This window comes from Schistocerca nitens, chromosome 9, assembly GCF_023898315.1.
Source record: "Schistocerca nitens isolate TAMUIC-IGC-003100 chromosome 9, iqSchNite1.1, whole genome shotgun sequence".
NCBI lineage: Eukaryota > Metazoa > Arthropoda > Insecta > Orthoptera > Acrididae > Schistocerca > Schistocerca nitens.
In genome coordinates, this window is record NC_064622.1 from 323,458,412 (window position 1) to 323,476,798 (window position 18,387).

Consider the following 18,387-nt stretch of genomic DNA (forward strand, 5'->3'; position numbering starts at 1 on the left):
TACTAACCACCAGGAATACCTCCGCTTCGACAGCTGCAACCCATTCCATACCAAGAAATCCCTTCCGTACAGATTAGCCACCCACGGTTGCCGCATCTGCAGTGACGAGTGGTCTCTCTCACAATATACCGAGGGTCTCACTGAAGCCTTCACAGATCATAATTATCCTCCCAACCTACAAAAACAAATCTCCTGTGCCTTACCTTTCCAGTCTCCCACCACCTTCCAAAGTCCCACCGTCCGGTCACAGAGCAGTATTCCCCAAGTAAATCAGTACCACTCAGGACTGGAGCAACTGAATTACATTCTCTGCCAGGTTTTCAACTACCTCTCACTGTGCCCTGGAATGAGAAATGTCCTGCCCACTATCCTTCCCACCCCTCCAACAGTTGTATTCCACCATCCATCGAACCTACACAATATACTCGTCCATCCATACACAACCCCTGCTTCCAGCCCCTTACCTCATGGTTCACACCCCTGTAATAGACCTAGATGCAAGACCTGTCCTATACACCCTCCCACCACCACCACCACCACCACCACCACCACCACCACCACCACCTACTCCAGTCCGATCACAAACATCACCCAACCCATCAAAGGAAGAGCTACCTGTGACACCAGTCATGTGATCTACAAGTTAAGCTGCAACCACTGTGCTGCATTCTTTGTTGGCATGACAACTAACAAGCTGTATGTCCCCATGAATGGCCACCGACAAACTGTGGCCAAGAAACAAGTGGACCACCCAATTGTTGAGCACACTGCCAAACATGAAATCCTTCATTTCGATAACTGCTTCACAAACTGTGCCACCAACACCAGCTTTTCAGAATTGCATAGGTGGGAACTTTCCCTGCAATATATCCTATGTTCCTATAACTCTCCTGGCCTCAACCTTCATTAGTCATTGTCCTCACCCATCCAGCATCCCTGTTTCCATTCCAGCACTATATAGCCCTCATGCCACTATCACACCCAGTCTTTTTACTTCTCTCCTTTACCGCTACCCCCTCTCCCCACCTGTCTCCGTCTAACCTCCCGACTGCACATAGCTGCCCTACCCTCTCCACCTTGCCCCTACGTGCTCCCTAGCAGCACTGCACTGTCCACCACCCCTACCCTAGTATCCCTCCCCCTGCCTGCTCCAGCCTCCTCCTTAACCCCCAACCAGTAGCCACACCCATCATGCGCTGGTGCCACTGCTCGCAGTGTGGCTACAGTTAACTTACGACAGGAATCGTGTGTGCAAATTGCGAACGTGCGTGTGTGTCTGTCGTCTATTTTTGATGAAGGCCTTACGGGCCAAAACTTTATTTGGAACTGTCTTTTTGTTGTGCCTATCTGCGAATCAGCATCTCCACTATATGGTGAGTAGCAATTTTCATTTTTATAATATTGTTACATTCCACCGTGGATTTTCCATTGTTTAATTATGTTGCTGTAATATGTCCATACTGGCATTGTCAAAGCTACATCAGGGAAATTTTACTTGATACTTTATTCTTTATTCAATACATGTGAGGAGGGTAATCGTGTCATTTTGTGGGTGCTAGATGAGTAGCAAAGAGTACTTGGAAAGAAACTTACTACTGCAGATGCAGACATTCATTCTAACAAAGATACATCATTTTAAAATCACCAGATGATTTCAAAACTATTGGTCTATTTGGAACTGAAAAGAGCAGGTTTGTATTGCATCATAGTCATTGGAACTGTGCTACACAAGAATTAGAACATTTTCTCATGTTATTAAAAAAAAAAAAGAAAGTGGTGTGTGGCTTTCCCTTTGCTATGTTGCTTAATGAAGCACCTGCTCAAAAGGATGAGTTCCATAGCCAAAAAACAGGGATACACAACACTGCGAGAACAGTCTTGTATGTTGCAACATTTCCCATACAACCGATTGCCATACTTAGTGCATGAGTTCTCAAAGGTGAGAGAAATTTGCCATAACTTTGTGTGTCACCTTTTGTAAATGACTCTGTGGAACCAGCAGAACATTGCTGCAATTGTAGGCAGCCTATGAAATTCTAGGGAGCCAAGTTGTTTGTGAGGCAGCTGTGAATGAACACACAAAGAAAGACAACTTTAAGAGTTAAATCATTTATTTAACAGCATCAAAAGGGAAGACTGTTTACAGAGCGCCACCAGCTCAACAGCCAGCAATTCTGGTACAATGGGCAGAGAGTGCTCACCTGGGAGAAGAATCAATGGATGCCGCCACACTGTCTAACCAAACTGAATAGGGAAAACTGACCTGTAATAATTCAGATGTACTGGAAGAAAAAACAGCAACCAGAATTTTGCCATCAATTTTCAGTGAGCTACAAATTATTAGCAAGTTTTGAAATTTGCCATAATCTCCCATATTCCCTCCCTCTATTCTACAACATACTATGTAGTGATATTATAGGGAGAATAGAAATTTACGTCAGCAGTCTTGAGACACCAGTAGAGAGATAACATATTGAAGTATCCACTTTCAATAGACATAGTGTATATCCTGATAAAAACTACTGTAACTTGATTGAAGCACGAGTTATTTTAATAGTTTTAAGTATTTTGTATGGTGGCAAATTAGTACAATCTAAAAGATTCTAATGTATACTGAATGAGCCACCATTTGTCAAAACTGGGCTGAAAACTATGGGTTACATAAAATGAGACTGAAAGTGGTAGGTGGAGCCTCCTGTGTACATACCCAAGATCACACAAAAATAAACCACACTGTGGATACACTTGTAGACACAACACCTACCTTGGACCCTTTTAGATCCATAGAAACCAACAACTTTCATTTCATTGTGTTTCATAAAATAATAATAACTGATAAGTAAATGTTCAGATTTCTACCTGTTTACTGTTCAGTTTCCGAATTTCTTCTTTCCCCATGCCCATACTGTGCAACCAGTCTTCTCCATCTTCATCATCAAAATCATCTAAATCCTCTTCTTCTTGTTCCTCGGCATTTTTTGTTTGTTCTCCCTGATTATCTTCTCCTGCTGAATCCTGGGTCTCGTAACCCATATCTGAATTTGTACCCTCTGAAGAAGAACGTTTGCTTCCACTTGGATTGCTTTTCTTCAGTGGCATTGTAAATACCACATCTGTGCAAAATTTCAAAGTATGGTATGAAAATGCTGAAATGTCAGCAATGAAGAACAACACAAGATTACAATTTCAATAAATTATGGACAATTGCTGGTCAATAATTACCTTCCAGAGGCTAAAGTTTTAGTACTGCTGACAAACAAATTCAAAAGCAAAAGTGACCTGAAGTGAGAAAGCGGGTAATTCTGAAATTAAAATTACTTTTAACTAAACATTTCCCAAAGGCCAACAATTCCGTTTGATAATTTACTAGTTTCCTTAATTAAATGTTTTTGACATGAATACAATTTTAAGCTCAAAATGAGAAAGGGTGTTGAAGACAACTAATGATGCCATATTCGAGAAGTACTTCATATATACAAATGTGTATGACCTCTTCTTACTACTGAACTAAAACTTCTGAAGATTAATGAAATGCTCACAGATGCTGGCTCGACTCGAAAGGATAAAACTTATTTCAGACAAGATCCTCACCTGTTGAAGGTAATGAACTACCAAATGAAATAATGGAAACACCTAGTAGGTATATCAATGTAAATGTCTTAATTGTGCCTGTCTTCTTTACAGGCACAAGCAAATGAGCCATATGAGAATCTTGCGCCTTTGGTTAACGATTGTAATACAGTTATTGTCATTCGGGTGAATGTATCTAACACAATGGACTGGAAAAAACTCTTCAAAAGAATCCTTCCATTACAAGTTTTAGCAAAATTTTGTACCAAAAACCTGATTAATGGAATACAAATGTGCTGCTTGTCTTTTAGTTTCAACAGTTTAATAAATGTGAAGCTGTTAATTCTAACAATACCAAGCACAGCATCATAGAATTTTTCCACTATAATGTCTCCACTGTAACACGACCATGCGGTTTCACTGTTGTATGTCTGTTAGTTATTGTTCAGTGCTGTATTGAGTAGTAAGTTGTGTCGCACTGTTTGCAAATTTCGAGATAGCAGAGCTCCAGGAGCAATATGTCTGCATTAAATTTTGTGTGAAACTTAAGAAAACCTATACAGAAAAACACCAAATGATGCAGGAAGCCTATGGTGATTAGTTCATAAGCCATAGTTGGTGTTACAAATGGTTCACATAGCTTAAAAATGCCCAGATGGAACTTAAAGATGACTCTCGTTCAAGACGCTCTTCGACATCTGCCGACAATGCTCATCTCAGGAATGTAAACGAAGTTGTGCATGCCATTAGAAGACTGACTGTCAAGAAGTTGCAGAAGAATGTAACACTTCAGTTGGGTCATTCATGAAATCCTGACAAAGCATCTTGGAATGCATCGTGTTGTCACCAAGTTTGTCCCATGGCTCATGAGTCAAGACCAGAGAGACCTTCGCCTTGCAATCTGTGAAGAGCTTTTGGATTGTGCAAATGAGAACATGTTCCTTAAGAGAATCATAAGAAGAGACGTAGGCCTACACTCAAGATATTGAGACCAAGGTTGAGTCTTCACAATAGGTCAGGAAAGATTTTCGAAGACCAAGAAAAGCTCGTCAGGTCAAATGTCTAAGCCATGCTGAGAGAGTTCTTTGATTTTGAAGGATTAGTTCAGCATGACTTCGTGACACAGGGACAAACTATTAATTGACAGTACTGTTGGGACGTGTTGCGACATCTTTGAGAAAATCTGAAAAGAAAACAACATGAAAAGTGGTGAGTCAATTTATGGCTCTTGCATCACAATAATGCACCCGTACATTCACTCCTGTTGGTGTGCGACTATTGCATATAAAATGAAATCACTGTGCTGCCTTGTACTCCGTACTCTCCACACCTGGTCCTTACGGATTTTTTTGATTTCCACAGCTGAACACCCCACTGAAAGGATGAAGATTTGCAATGATACATGAGATGAAAGAAAACTCGCAGGTGATCCAGCAAGAGGAGTACCAAGACTGCTTCTGGAAGTGGAAACACCATTGGGAGCAGTGTATCGATTGTGGAGAAGAGTATTTCAAAGGAGACCATGCACAATAAGTAAATGGTAAGAAAAATGTTGTGCACAAAGTTCTGGAATTTGTTGAACAGACCTCTTATTTGTTACCTTGTGTGAAGGATTGTATTCTACTTGGTAAACTAAAATATTGTGACCCTAATGGCATAGCTCTTGCATGAATGAAGACTACATGAGAGAAAGGAGGGGTCTCAGGTTGTGTCACAGGCACTATCTCTGAATGAGGAACATAACAAGTGACGTTGCACAAGGATTAGTACTGAGACCTCTCTCAAGCTTAAACTACATGAATAATCTTCTGATCATTTTCAAGGGCAATTCAAGAAGTGTAATGTATGCAGGTGACACAGGCATATTAATGAAGTGTCAAACATAACCTTAGGTGACACAGCTAATAGTTATGTGTAAATCTCATCAAAATTCACATTATGTGATTCCTTTTGACACCAGAATAGACATTAATGGTTATACCTAAACGAAACACACTGCATAAAATTTCTTGGAATACAGCTGGACACCAAGACAAAATACAGTCAACACATACGTAAACTAATCAAGAAACTCAGTTCAGCAAGTTTTGCCCTTAGATGCATCTTTCACTGTGTTGGGGCAGAGACAAAAGTGTTGACTCATTCTGCATATTGTAACCTTCTGTTGTCTTATGGAATTATCATCTAGGGCAGTGCATTTAAATTCCCAGCTCATCACTCCAAATGAATATTAAAGCGCTTAAACATTCGTTAATAGTGGAAGGCTGTTAAAAGTTCTGCAGAAGGCAGAGGCAATTGCAGCAGCAATTAGGGTAAAAAGTTAATGAAATAAAAACAATTGTGTCAGTTACATAACTCACCAAAATTATTTCATTCTCCATGTACAAAAATAGTGTGTTTTCTTTCTTTTTCATGCCCATGCAGTAACACAGTCAGAAAAGATGTGAATTGTTTACTATTTTTCTTTTTTTTTTTTTTCCAACTGAAAGAAATTTTATGCTGGCTTACAGGAATCTACTGCAAAGATAAAAGTTAAGAGAGCTACTAAATCAATTGAAACAGCAAAAAAGAGGAGGCTTTACTGATCTGAAACTAGGCAAATTGCCAGACTCCCTGTTCCTGTCCTGGGGATGTGATACTGCAAACCAATAGCAAAAATGTTGTGCAAAATAGGTAACTATAGGTCTTGCAGGAAGCTTTTTAAGGAACTTAGAGTTCTTACACTGATTTCCAAATGCTTTTATTACCATGTGGTTTTGTCGCTGACAACAATAACCAGTTTAGTTGAAATGCTAATCACACGAACGTAATACAAGATACAAAAATAGCTTTCATGTAGATTTTGCCTACTTGTGTACGGTTCAGCATGGAGTTGTGTACTCTGATGCGAAGATTCAACAAGATGTTATCTAATGTAAAACAAGAAATTCAAGATCTTTAGCAACTTGAAAGAAAATTAGAATCATACCTACCTCACCTGCCACTCTGTCTGCAAATTATCTGAATCTAGACTCAAAGATTGAAAAGTTCTATCAGCAACATGGCAAATAGTTTGAGACTGCAGGGCAAGTAGTAGTGGACTGTAAGGAGTTTACAACCCATGATTTTTTATCACCATACTGCGGATTTTTTTTTTTTTTTTTTTTTCATTTGTGTATGATATAGGTCTATGTTTAGTTTTGGTAAAATAAAAAAGACATCAAGATAGATTGTTAGACATGTATATTCTTTTTTATCTTGCAGAATGTTTAAGATGAGTTTTATGACACCAGGCCATCAGAAAGAAACAACATAGTGCTTGCACTGAAGAGAAATGACATTTCTTCGGTTAAAGTGCACTTCTGGAAGGAATAGTACCACAAAATGAGAATCAATGCCACTAAAAATATAATGAAGTTTGCTGTGTAGGAACCAGTGAAATCACAATCTTGGTAAAGAAGTAACTTAGAGAAATCTTTCAATGTAAGCATAAGAAAGGTTTTCTTTTTTCCAATGAACAGCCAACATCAGGTGCATTAGTTCATCACCTGAGGTATGAGGTATCAAACAATAATGTCATTTACTCTAAAAGAAAAACAAGCTCATTTACATGACAACCATACATTAATCTTTGTTAACTCTTATGAAAAGCCTCTGAACTGTCAAATAAAGCTTTTACAACAGAATATAGGTACCTACCTTCTTCTTTTAGCAACTGCCTAAAACCTCTTGTTGTTGGTGTAACAAAAGCATGTGTATTGCTGAAACCACCTATTCCAGCTGCACGAAAAAGGCACGTGAAGGTGTTTGTACAAACGTAAAAATATGGACACTGGCATGCCCGAACAAGCTGGAAGCAGAAAAGAGCTATGTTAATGTTTATCAATAAAATTCTTAATACATTATGATGTTACTTTTGAATACATTACGAGAAAGGCAGTGATCAATGTCTTACAAATATTTACTATTAAAACAGTCTTGATCACGATTTATTTATCAAGGTGACCGATTTCGACCACTACTGTGGTCATCTTCAGACCTACAAGTTGTATACAAAGCTTTAATTAGAGGGCTACATACATTAAAGAAAATACATAAAGTTATAAAGCTATAAAACGAAGAATTACCATTGAGTAGGAACCTCTTTCTGTTGGAGAATCACTACTGGAGAAACCATTGCACGTCTTACTATATATAATGGAGGCTCCACCCACTTCTGACTGCATGATGTCATTACTAACCAATGAGTTATAAGTCGAATTACAATTTAAAATTTCTTAGTTAAAAGAACATTGTGTCAAGAATTAAAAATAAATACACACTAAACTTAGCTTATTAAACAGCTATTGTCAATTAAGAAGTGTTAGAAAATATTTAAATATGTAGGAAAAAGGAACTTCGATTTAGCAGTACATGGGATGCCCTCTTAAGGCCTGTTAGTGAACCATTTGGGACCACTGGTTGCCATGGTGAAGTTGGACGCCGTTGCAAAGATGAGGCAGCAGGCTTCTTTCCACTGAAGTTGTTGTAAAGTCGATAGTCGAACTAGTGGTTGCCATGGTGAGGGCAAACGACAGTGCAAAGATGTGGCAGCAGGCTTCTTTCCACCGAAGTTGTTGCGAAAGTGGAATGGCGAAGACTGTCACGTCAGACGATGTATTATTGAGCAGCAACATGTCTTTATTGAAACGATTTTCAATGAGCAAGCTGCAATAATCTGTAGCTGACATGTATACTACATGCTGCACAAATACGATGCGAAGTAGTTGTCCGTATATATGAAATATTGTCTATGAAGTTGGTATGTAAATTACATGTGACAATTTTTAAAGGCATTGCTATTCCTCAAGTTATATGCCGGTCTTATAAGCAAATAAAAATAATAAAAAAGGAAGGAATTTAAAATTATAAAATTATGAGCCATAGTGTCAAAAATAAAAGGATGTGAATTAGAAATATGCAGTCTAAAAGCATATAAGCAAAATTCTAAAACAGATAGTCAGTCATAAAATAATGTTTGGTGAAATAAAATTACAATGTAAAGATAAAATATTTCCTAAAAGTCTTAATACTTTAAAACTAGCAAGCACCTGACAGCTCATAATGGACAAGACATTCCAGTTCTCAGAAAATGTATTTTACCTGCCACGTATTGCTCGTATATGCTAACTGTGACTTTCACTGTGCTACAATCACGCGATTGTGAGAACATATTTGGTCTTGATTCATTTGATTCTTTTGGCTTTAAACTTCAAGATAATGTGTTGTCAGTGACTGCATTCAATGCTAAAGACAGTGTACCTAGATTGCTGAAAGATTCCCTGAACTCTTTTCTGAAGGTTTAGGCAAGACTAACCATTATGTTGCACATATAACTATGAAAAACAATGCAAAGTCGAAATTTTGCCAGGTCAGAACTGTTCCCATTGCATTACAGGACAAAGTTGCTGCTGAACTTAAAGAATTGCAAGATAGCGGAGCTGTTGTGCCCGTCCAAGCTAGCCAATGGGCAAATCTCCTGGTTTTGCTTCCCAAACCTTTAGGTTGCATTCGCCTCTGTGTTAGCTTTAAGTCTACAGTCAACCCACAAACTGTGATTGATACTTATCCATTGCCATGCACAGAGGATCTCATGGACAAAATAAGGCATTGGTCACTACTTTTCAAAAATTGATTTGCACGACACATATCTTTAAATACCACTAGAAGGCGGCTCTCAAAATGAGTGTGTTGCGAACACTCATTTGGGCTTGTTTAAATATTTGTGCTTGCCTTTTGGCAGTGCTTCCGCACCCGCCATTTTCCAATGGTATGTGGAACAGCTGACTGCTCAAGTGCTAATGTGTTCAAACTGTTTGGACAATACTGTCATAGCAGGTTGTGCACCTGAATAACATATTGAAAATCTGCATGCTTCGTTTCAAGTGTTATCTGATGCAGGACTAAAGTGTAGACTTGGTCAGGTCATAAACAGTCAAGGTGTACATCCTCTTCAGTCACATCTGTTAGCCATAGGAGACCTGCCAGTTCCTCACGATGTCACAGAAATGCAGCCAATCTTAGGGAAAATGAACTATTATATTTGGTTCATACCGAATGCAGCACAAATCGCAGCTCCATTACATTGCTTTCATCACAAGAATGTTCCCTTTGTTTGGACAGATGAGTGCCAAGAAGCTTTTCAAAAACTTAAAGGTGCATTGCTCAGTGATCAATGCTTGGTTCACATCGATCCTCACAAACCGGTTGTGTTTCAGGTTGACACTTCCTCTTATGGAATTGGTGCAGTGCTTTTACACAGGTTTGGTGATAAAGACAGCCCTATTGCTTTCGCATCAAAAGTGTTGTCCAAACCTCAGTGTAAATATTTACAAATAGAGGAACAGGCATTGGCTATTTTGTTTGGTGTCATCAAATTCCACCACTACTTGTATCACAGAAAATCCTACATAGTAATGGATGACAAGCCATCACAGTCCTTGTTTCATCTGATGAAGCCAGTTCCTGTACAAACTGCCCAAAAATTGCAAAGATGGGCTTTGTTGTTGTCTCAATACCGGCATGAGATTGTGTATCGTCCGACAGCTAAACATGGCAATGTGGGCACACTTTCACATCTTCCGATTGGCCCTGATACAGACTTTGACGCTTTTGCTGCATCTTGTTATCACATTGATGTTCACAATTCTGAAATTCTTCAATCCTTTCCTCAGAACTACAGGAAAATTGCACAGGCCACGGAAGCTGATTCAGATTTGAACATTTTGCTAAAATACATCCACACATTTTGGCCTCACTTATTGCGTAGTATAAAGAACACTATAGTACGCTGATACTTTGCACATTGGCATAGAATCCATATACAGCAAGATGTGATTCTTGTTAAAAATGACAAGACAGTCACGTATGTTGATCCCCAAAGCTTTGCAAAAAGAAGTTTTGCAATTGCTTCACCAAGGGCACTGAGGGATTGTTCACATGAAACAGTTAGCACATCGACACTGTACTTGGTAGGGTATGGACACCCAAATAGAACAGATGATGTTACAGTGCCACGCATGTGTAGAAAATCAGTCTGCTCTGCCACAAAAATTCTCTGCTTGGCAAGTCACAATCACCATGGCAACTTGTGCACATAGACTTCGCGGGACCTTTTTGAAACACTCGTTGGTTGGATGTGGTACACTCGCACAGTAAGTTTCCTTTTGCTCTGCCAATGAATTCGACATCACATAGCACAAGTCAGGTGTTGCCTATTTTTTGCCTCGAAGGTTTGCCTGAAGTCATAGTGTCAGACAACTGCCCTCAGTTCACATCACATGAAACTGAATCATTCTGTGAATGCAATGGCATACAGCATCTACCTAACGCACTGCTCCATCCACAGTCAAACAGCAAAGCAGAACCGTTTTGTTAGAACCTTCAAGCAGCAGTTGGCCAAACTTTGCACCAAACACACCAGGGATCAAGCAACTGTTTCTCCCCTCCTATCATTTGAATCCATTAGATGGACCATCACTGGCGAAATTGCTTCACAGCCGCCGCTATCAGACACTGCTTCAGCTGCTCCAACCTACTCAGCATCCGGCACTGAAGGAAGGCCGCAAGTATCGCTTTGCGCCGCATGATATCGTGTCTTTCCGGGTTTTTAGCGGCAGCAGACAGTGGGCGCGAGGCAAGATCCTTCGTCGACTTGGCGCACGCATTTATCTCATTTCAGGCCTCAACAACTGGCAGCACCGACATCACAATCAAATTAGCCACTGACGTGTACGGTGATCCTTCTGTATCTCTTTCCCCAGATTCACGGATCCCGAGGACAGTGCGCCACAGCAGCCACCAGAGGGTGGCAGCACACCACCCCGGGATGACCCCATGGAGACGGAGCCTTCACCTCCTCTCATCCTACTGATGGAGCTGGACCCACCCACACTGTAGCAGCCGATGCCTTCTACATCTTATTATGGGTCAGAGGAGGTGGACGTGTGCCCTTCTGGGCATATTCTGGGGGACATTTCCACCAGAGTGAAGGCCGGATGGCGGGGTACAACTGGAACTCTGATGTCCCCTGCAGCCACAGCTTCAAGTCCCTCAGAGCATCCATGTTCCTGCCTTCCCCCACTGTTGTCAAGCTCCCTATATGACGACGGTCCACCGCTCTGCGGCGGAACAATGTTATGGCGTAAAGTCAAGCATCAGAAAGGCAGTCGGGAACGATACAGAAGAGATGGCTGTGAGAAGACATCAGTCAATCGCACGCTCGTCGACCCCTGTCCAGGAAGACAATGAAACAGCAGCGGCGCCTATGTGAAGAGGACATAAGCGCCGCTCCTGACTGGCCGCGGCCCAGAACAATAGTAGCTTCAAGACCAGTGACTTGTATAGCAGTGACTTAGGATTGTCCATACTGAAGATTATTGCTTATTTTGTATGTCGCCTTTGATGGCAACACTTCTGTGTAACAGTCAAAGTTAAGTATTGTCTCTTTTCATTTTGTAATAAAACTCATTAACACAATTTGTTTGAATTGTTTATCTAGCGAACCAAGTAAGTAGGATTCCTAGACTCCACATATTTGACAATGAGCATAGAGACATAATATTTGATGACTAGGCTGTATTTAACAGAATGCATCAAGCAAATGAATACAATTAACAGCAGTGATGTTGAATGTCTTCACTCATTAGTTCCCTGACTGTTATTTAATACGATTCCACAACTATTCTACGTGGGAAGACTTCCATATGTTGATAAATTACTCCACGACAGTCAAAGACACAAATAAAAATTACCTTACTTCAGACTAAATACTGTTAAAATCCTTTACTTAAGTACTGTATGACGTTTTGATACAAAAACATAAACAAGATAATGCCCAAGATTAGAATGTGTACGGACATGATCAAAGTAATGTATTGCACAATAGGATCACAGTACTAATTTAACAGGCGTTCCTCTTCGCAATTCATTCACTGAAATGGAAATAGAAGTAAATGGACAGGCATAAACATCATGCTGCTAGAACCCGAATCTTATTTCCTAGACAAACCTCTCACAAAAATCTTCAACCACAATTTAAGAAGAGAAAAAAAGATAGATTAATATACCTGAAAAAGGGAGCGCAGACTCTCACCCCACTCATAATGCAGAGAATCCCGAAGCTTAGTGTCAGAAGCAAAGGGACTGTTAGCAGTATCGCTGACTCGCCCTGTCGAGCGAGGGAACAACTGTAACCATGGCAGATATGGATGCATCCACACTAGACAGCATTGGTGAAATCTAGCGCTTGGACTAGTGTCGAGCCGCTGATAAGCATCTGTTGACTTATTTGGGCTGACACTCATACATCTCACAAACCTGAAAGCAACATTTATACCAGTTTCAGTGCTATCAGACACACTTAAATGCAAAATACGGCCCTGTGCAAAAACTGCGATTACACATACTTAAACATGAATTATACACATTTCGTACAATACTGATTTACAACAAAGCAATGTCTGCAAACCAGTCCAATACAACAAGGCACCCGTTACCAGATTAACACAAAAAAGGCTGAAGAAAAGACTTCTACAATACCATGGTTAACGTATGACAATTAAGGCCGTGCACAATGACAATGCATCTCATCTCAGGGCAAAATGAGATTAAGCTTTAACTCAATGTGCATATTCCAGTGACTTCACATTTGTTCCCACACGAAACCTTCATAGGTGTTGATCATAACAGACACCTTCAACTCACAAGGAGGGGGAAAGAAACACAAAAAGTAGCATGAGACTCGGTTTTTAAGAATGTTTGAGTTATAATTGTTTCAGCCAATTTTACTAGGCTGATAGCAAGCATCGAGCTTTTGTAAACTGATCAATCACCGTGTGCAGGCATTACCTATTTATTAATTGATCAGTAGTTGACATAAACATGGACACTGAATACTTGCAAGTGTTTGTGCTCTGCTTATAAAATGAAGGCAGAAGAAACAGTGAATAAAATACTGAATACCACCAGTTACAAGTGCAAGACAAGTAAAATGTCAATTCAGTAGGTTATATAATTGCAAGAAATGTAAAAGGTCAAATCAGTAAGTCCTTCAGAAATTTGGGAGTACACCACTGTGTCCATCAACAATTTTGATATCTTACTTGCAATTATTTCACCTCAGATTATGTACATTGGAATGTCATTCATGATAGTATTTCAAGTACTGACAGACATATTTGCCATGAGGTAATTTAATTTAAGAGAAAATATTCAGTGTGTTTTACAAAATTAGACTTTATTCATTAGAAATTAGAGACAAAAGTTCATAAAGTCAATCCCTCATTCCCATCTTTTGATGTTCCTACCACATGCAACACAATAGTATTAACCTTCTGAAACAGCAACTGATGAATGAGATCCAAGAAAGTGATTAATTTGTCTGGCTCAGCATCAGAAATTTCATTTTCAATTTTAATTTATGTAGTACTGAGTCTTTGCAGTGAAGGCACGAAAGACAGCATAAAATGTCTCTCTTCATCGAAAGCTTCTTTACTTTTACTTTCCATTGCAGGAGAGACTCTCCATAAGAACCTTTTGCCTCTGTCTTATAGCTGGACATTGACAGCTGTGCACAAGTAGTTGGACTGGATGCGGTTCCTGAAACTGTGCTCCACATTTATGAATCAATATATGCCCAACCTTAAGATTCCTCTCTGTCTGAAGATTCTGCCATAATTGACTGTTCCACCAGCTTTATCAGGTCTTCAAAAATGTTACTGGTAGTATGTCTTTCATTTAAGGCAGGCAAATTGAAAATCTGTTGATTGAAGTACATATACTTTGTGTGTTTCTTTGCAGGTTGCCCAGATTTTACATCTCTCTGGTCATTATATTGCTTTCTGAAGCTTTTCACAAATTCTGGAAGCAATTTTGTGGTTTAGTTATTGAAAGAAACAAAATACATATTATGTCTTGAATTGCACACAATTTCGACATATGTAAAAATTAGTAATTTGATATTTTAATTCATTTACAGATATTTGGCTGCAAGGAACAGCTTCCAGGCACTTCAAATATTTTCCTAGATCTAAGTATGTTAGAGAAATAATAAGAGATACATGCAATACGTTATGGAAATTCCTCCAATGTATTTATATGTCAAAAAAGATTACCAAACATTGGATAACTGCAGCAAAGGGATTTTATGAATGAACTCATTTCCTAAATTCCTTGGAGCTATAAATGGAAAGCAAATACGCATAAAGAAACCAAACAACATGGGATCACTGTACTACAATTACAATCAATATTGTTCAATGGTACTAACGATCATTGTGGATAGTAACTATTGTTTTTCAATGGTTGGTATAAGAGTGTATGATAGTTGCAGTTATTCAGAAATATTTAAAAACATGAATTTTAGGAAACAACTTTCGCACAACAATTTAAAGATTCCTGATTGAAATTGTTTACCAGTAGACGCAAGTGGAACAGCAATGCTTTTGTTTTTGTTGGTGAAGAAAGAAATTTGACACATCTGCAATGAATCTTCAATTATAGACTATGGGCAGCTCACAGGATGTGAAAGTGTGCTTTTGGCATTAAATATTTTATGGACTATAAGATGCAACAGACTATTACGACATACCTTAATTTTTAAGCAACCTTTAAAAAAATAACCTTTTTACCAGTTTTGTTATTAGTCTGCAAAGCCAGACTAAAAAAATTCTTGGTTTATAAAACCGAACTGACCTATAAAATCCCTGAAAACTGCCATCTGAAATTTCTTCTTCTTCTTCTTCTTCACCATCATTGTCCTCTTCTCACATAAGACAGTCTTTGCTGACATCAAGAGCGTTACTTATGATGCACTTCTCAAAAAATTTAACAATAATGTCTTCTCTGACTCTAGACCATTACTATTTTATCCACTGTCACACTTGTTTGACTGTAGATCGTTTCAGAGCTCCCTTCACCAGGAACTCATGTCGGGTTTCATCCATCATCCATTTTTTCCATTCCTTTCTCGTATACACTGTAAACGGTTTATTTTTCATGACATCAGGAGGTTGCAATTGTGAAGTAAGTCCTCCTAGAAGAACAGCAAGCTCTGTATGTCCCTGTCTCAATTTTTCTTTCACAGAATTTTTCAAATGACTACTAAACTGATCTAGCACAAAAAGAGAACTCTTCTTCAATAAAACACCTCTCCTCCTCTCCCATTCTCTTTTAAGCCATAATTTCATACTAGTCTCATCCATCCAACCTTTGTCATGCGGGTGAACAGCAACACCTGGCAGTATTTAGATGGTTTTTGAATTCTTTTGCACTTGAAAATGATCATTGGATTAAGCTTAGTATCATAAGCACAACTTGAAAGGTCAACAATGTAGTGCACTTTTACACATCAACTTGTTTTTATAGTTAATGACAATATTATGAAAACGATAGCTGCTAATCGCCATACAGTGGAGATGCCGAGTCACAGATAGGCACACCAAAAAGACTGTCAGAAAGTGAGCTTTTGCCAAAAATGCCTTCATTGGAATTAGACAAAAGCGCACACACACACACACACACACACACACACACACACACACACACACACACACACACAAGGCCACAGTGTCTGGCTGCTGAGTCTTGCTTCAGCAGACTGTTGTCCATTTCCAATGGAGGCCTTGTTGGCCGAAAGCACGTTTTCTGACAGTCTTTTTGTTGTGCCTATCTGCAACTCAGCATCTCTGCAATATGGTGAGCAACAACTACCCTTTTCATAACACTGAAATTCTGTCCTAGATTTTCCTTGTTTGTTTTCCTAGTTGCAGTTTTAGCACCTTTCATGGCAACATTTCTGTTACTCGGCACATCAAATGACATTGGAGTTTCGTCCAAATTTGCAATCTGGCTTAGTTCCACACCGGTTTTCTTTCAATGTTGAATAATAAGGCGATTGAAAGATAATCTTGTAGCATTTTTTGAGATATTTTGGTTTTGGTTTGCATGCTAAGTCCATGACACTTCATAAACCTGTAGTACCAACCAACTCCATCCTTACAGTCTGTTAAGTTCCACTGTACCATTAGCTAATGAGCACATATTTGAATCAATTTTTTATTAATTCCGATGTCATTTTGACGGTGTCCTTGAATCTATTTCAATATGTCATCTGGTTTTGGCCATTTTGCTTTCAGTTCTCTGTTTACACATTTAGTCTACCTCATTTTTTTCACTTCTTCTTTATCAGCCCGCCAAAATGCGAATGGTTTTTCTGTTGGTGGAGGGCTGATACTGTTCAGCTTGTCTGTTCCCATGTTGTTCTGCATTTGCTATTACTTTCAATTTATAACCCGCATCATATGAATACCTTTATTCTTTTTTCCATTACGAAACTAGCTACTAACAGAAATATTGTACTGTTACTGATAACACAAATCACTTTCAGTTCACTTTCACTGGCAGTGTATACTGTAATGGTGCATCATAGGCTAGACAGTCTTATGGGTTTGTGATGGTGGGACGAGAGGGAGACTGCATTAGCAAGCTTGCGGACGCTCAAAACTTATGTTCAACGCATCGTTGTACTGCTGCTGTCGGTTGAATCCAATACTGCCAGATAGAGAGAGGTTTCCCGTGACACTGAATATATGGACACCTTTAAAAGGCAGGAATTTTAAATCAGGCACTGGACATTTTTATATTAAATTTGAGTATAAAACGCATCTGAATTTTGGAGGAAATTTTTTGAAGGAGAAAGTGTCTTGTAGTCTGTAAAATACGATATTACAAGTCACTGGAAATATCGTACTGATCTCTTGACAGAAATCCTGATTTTTTTTGAAAGCATTATAAAAGCCCATTGCATGCTAACTTACTTTGCAACACAACATGACGGTTAGCAAATAAAAGACAAAGACAACATTTCTGCAAAAACACTATTTCTTGGATATTGCTGCAACAAATGAACGTGGTTCACAAGTGGCTCTCAGTAATCATAAATATTTTAGTAAGTCCTTTACTATGCTAGAAGTATCTGTTTCTTGGCAATATGGCCAGATTAATCACTTTCATTAGCAACAGTTTATAATCTATGTTTAAATGTGCAATTACTGTATTTCAACATCCCGTGAGTACATATAAAATAAATTGGTTTGTCAAAAAATTCTGTGTATATACGCAATTCATATACACTGTTGTTATGGTTAGAAAAAAATGTACTTACCTGTTTGGATTTTTCCACCAGAAGTTACATCTGTCTGTATGGCATCAAAGCTTCAGAGATTTCCAGTCATAATCTCTCTTTTACTTGACAATCACTACAACATTTGAAATTTTTGCCATACAGCACTGATCGATATTCTAGCACATAAATTAATCCTTCAGAACTCACATTTCCCATTTTTAGAAAGTGTCACATTGTACACTAAACAGCCAAGGAAAAACAGCAAACGTTCATCACAGCATGCACCAGCCAACAGCTGACATTTTTTTGTCTTGCTACTGTTTTCTTAATTAAACAGCTAATTTTTCAATTGGCTATGTGCGTATCTCCACAGAACATCACTGTTGTCAAAACAATTCTGGTATCAGCTGATCAAAAAAACGTTCATGTGTGTCTAGTCTAAATCTGAGCACCAATATGATTTTCATGTTTTGTTTACCCACTGTTTTGCCTGGGGTAAGAGAGTCCCGAAAATTTCTGTACAGCTGAAAAATGTCTAGCGGTCACGAAGCATGGAGTCACTTTAAACTGTAAATTGTCCTACAACTGACTTTCTGATGAGAGGAGCACATCAGAAGAATTCGTGGATGGGTACAGAGTCATTAATAAGAGATACAATGACGATTAATCTCACC

General features: G+C 38.9%; 1 protein-coding gene across 1 annotated transcript in view; it reads right to left on the reverse strand.

Moving 5' to 3' along the window:
• The window catches only part of LOC126203212 (protein downstream neighbor of son homolog), a 95,081-nt gene that overhangs the window by 17,903 nt on the left and 58,791 nt on the right, over positions 1-18,387 (reverse strand). The window contains exons 5-7 of the mRNA XM_049937456.1: positions 12,657-12,906; positions 7,249-7,399; positions 2,860-3,113 (exon numbers count right to left, since the gene is read on the reverse strand). Of these exons, the coding sequence (XP_049793413.1) occupies positions 2,860-3,113; positions 7,249-7,399; positions 12,657-12,906 (655 nt within the window). The remainder of the gene's footprint in view (positions 1-2,859; positions 3,114-7,248; positions 7,400-12,656; positions 12,907-18,387) is intronic.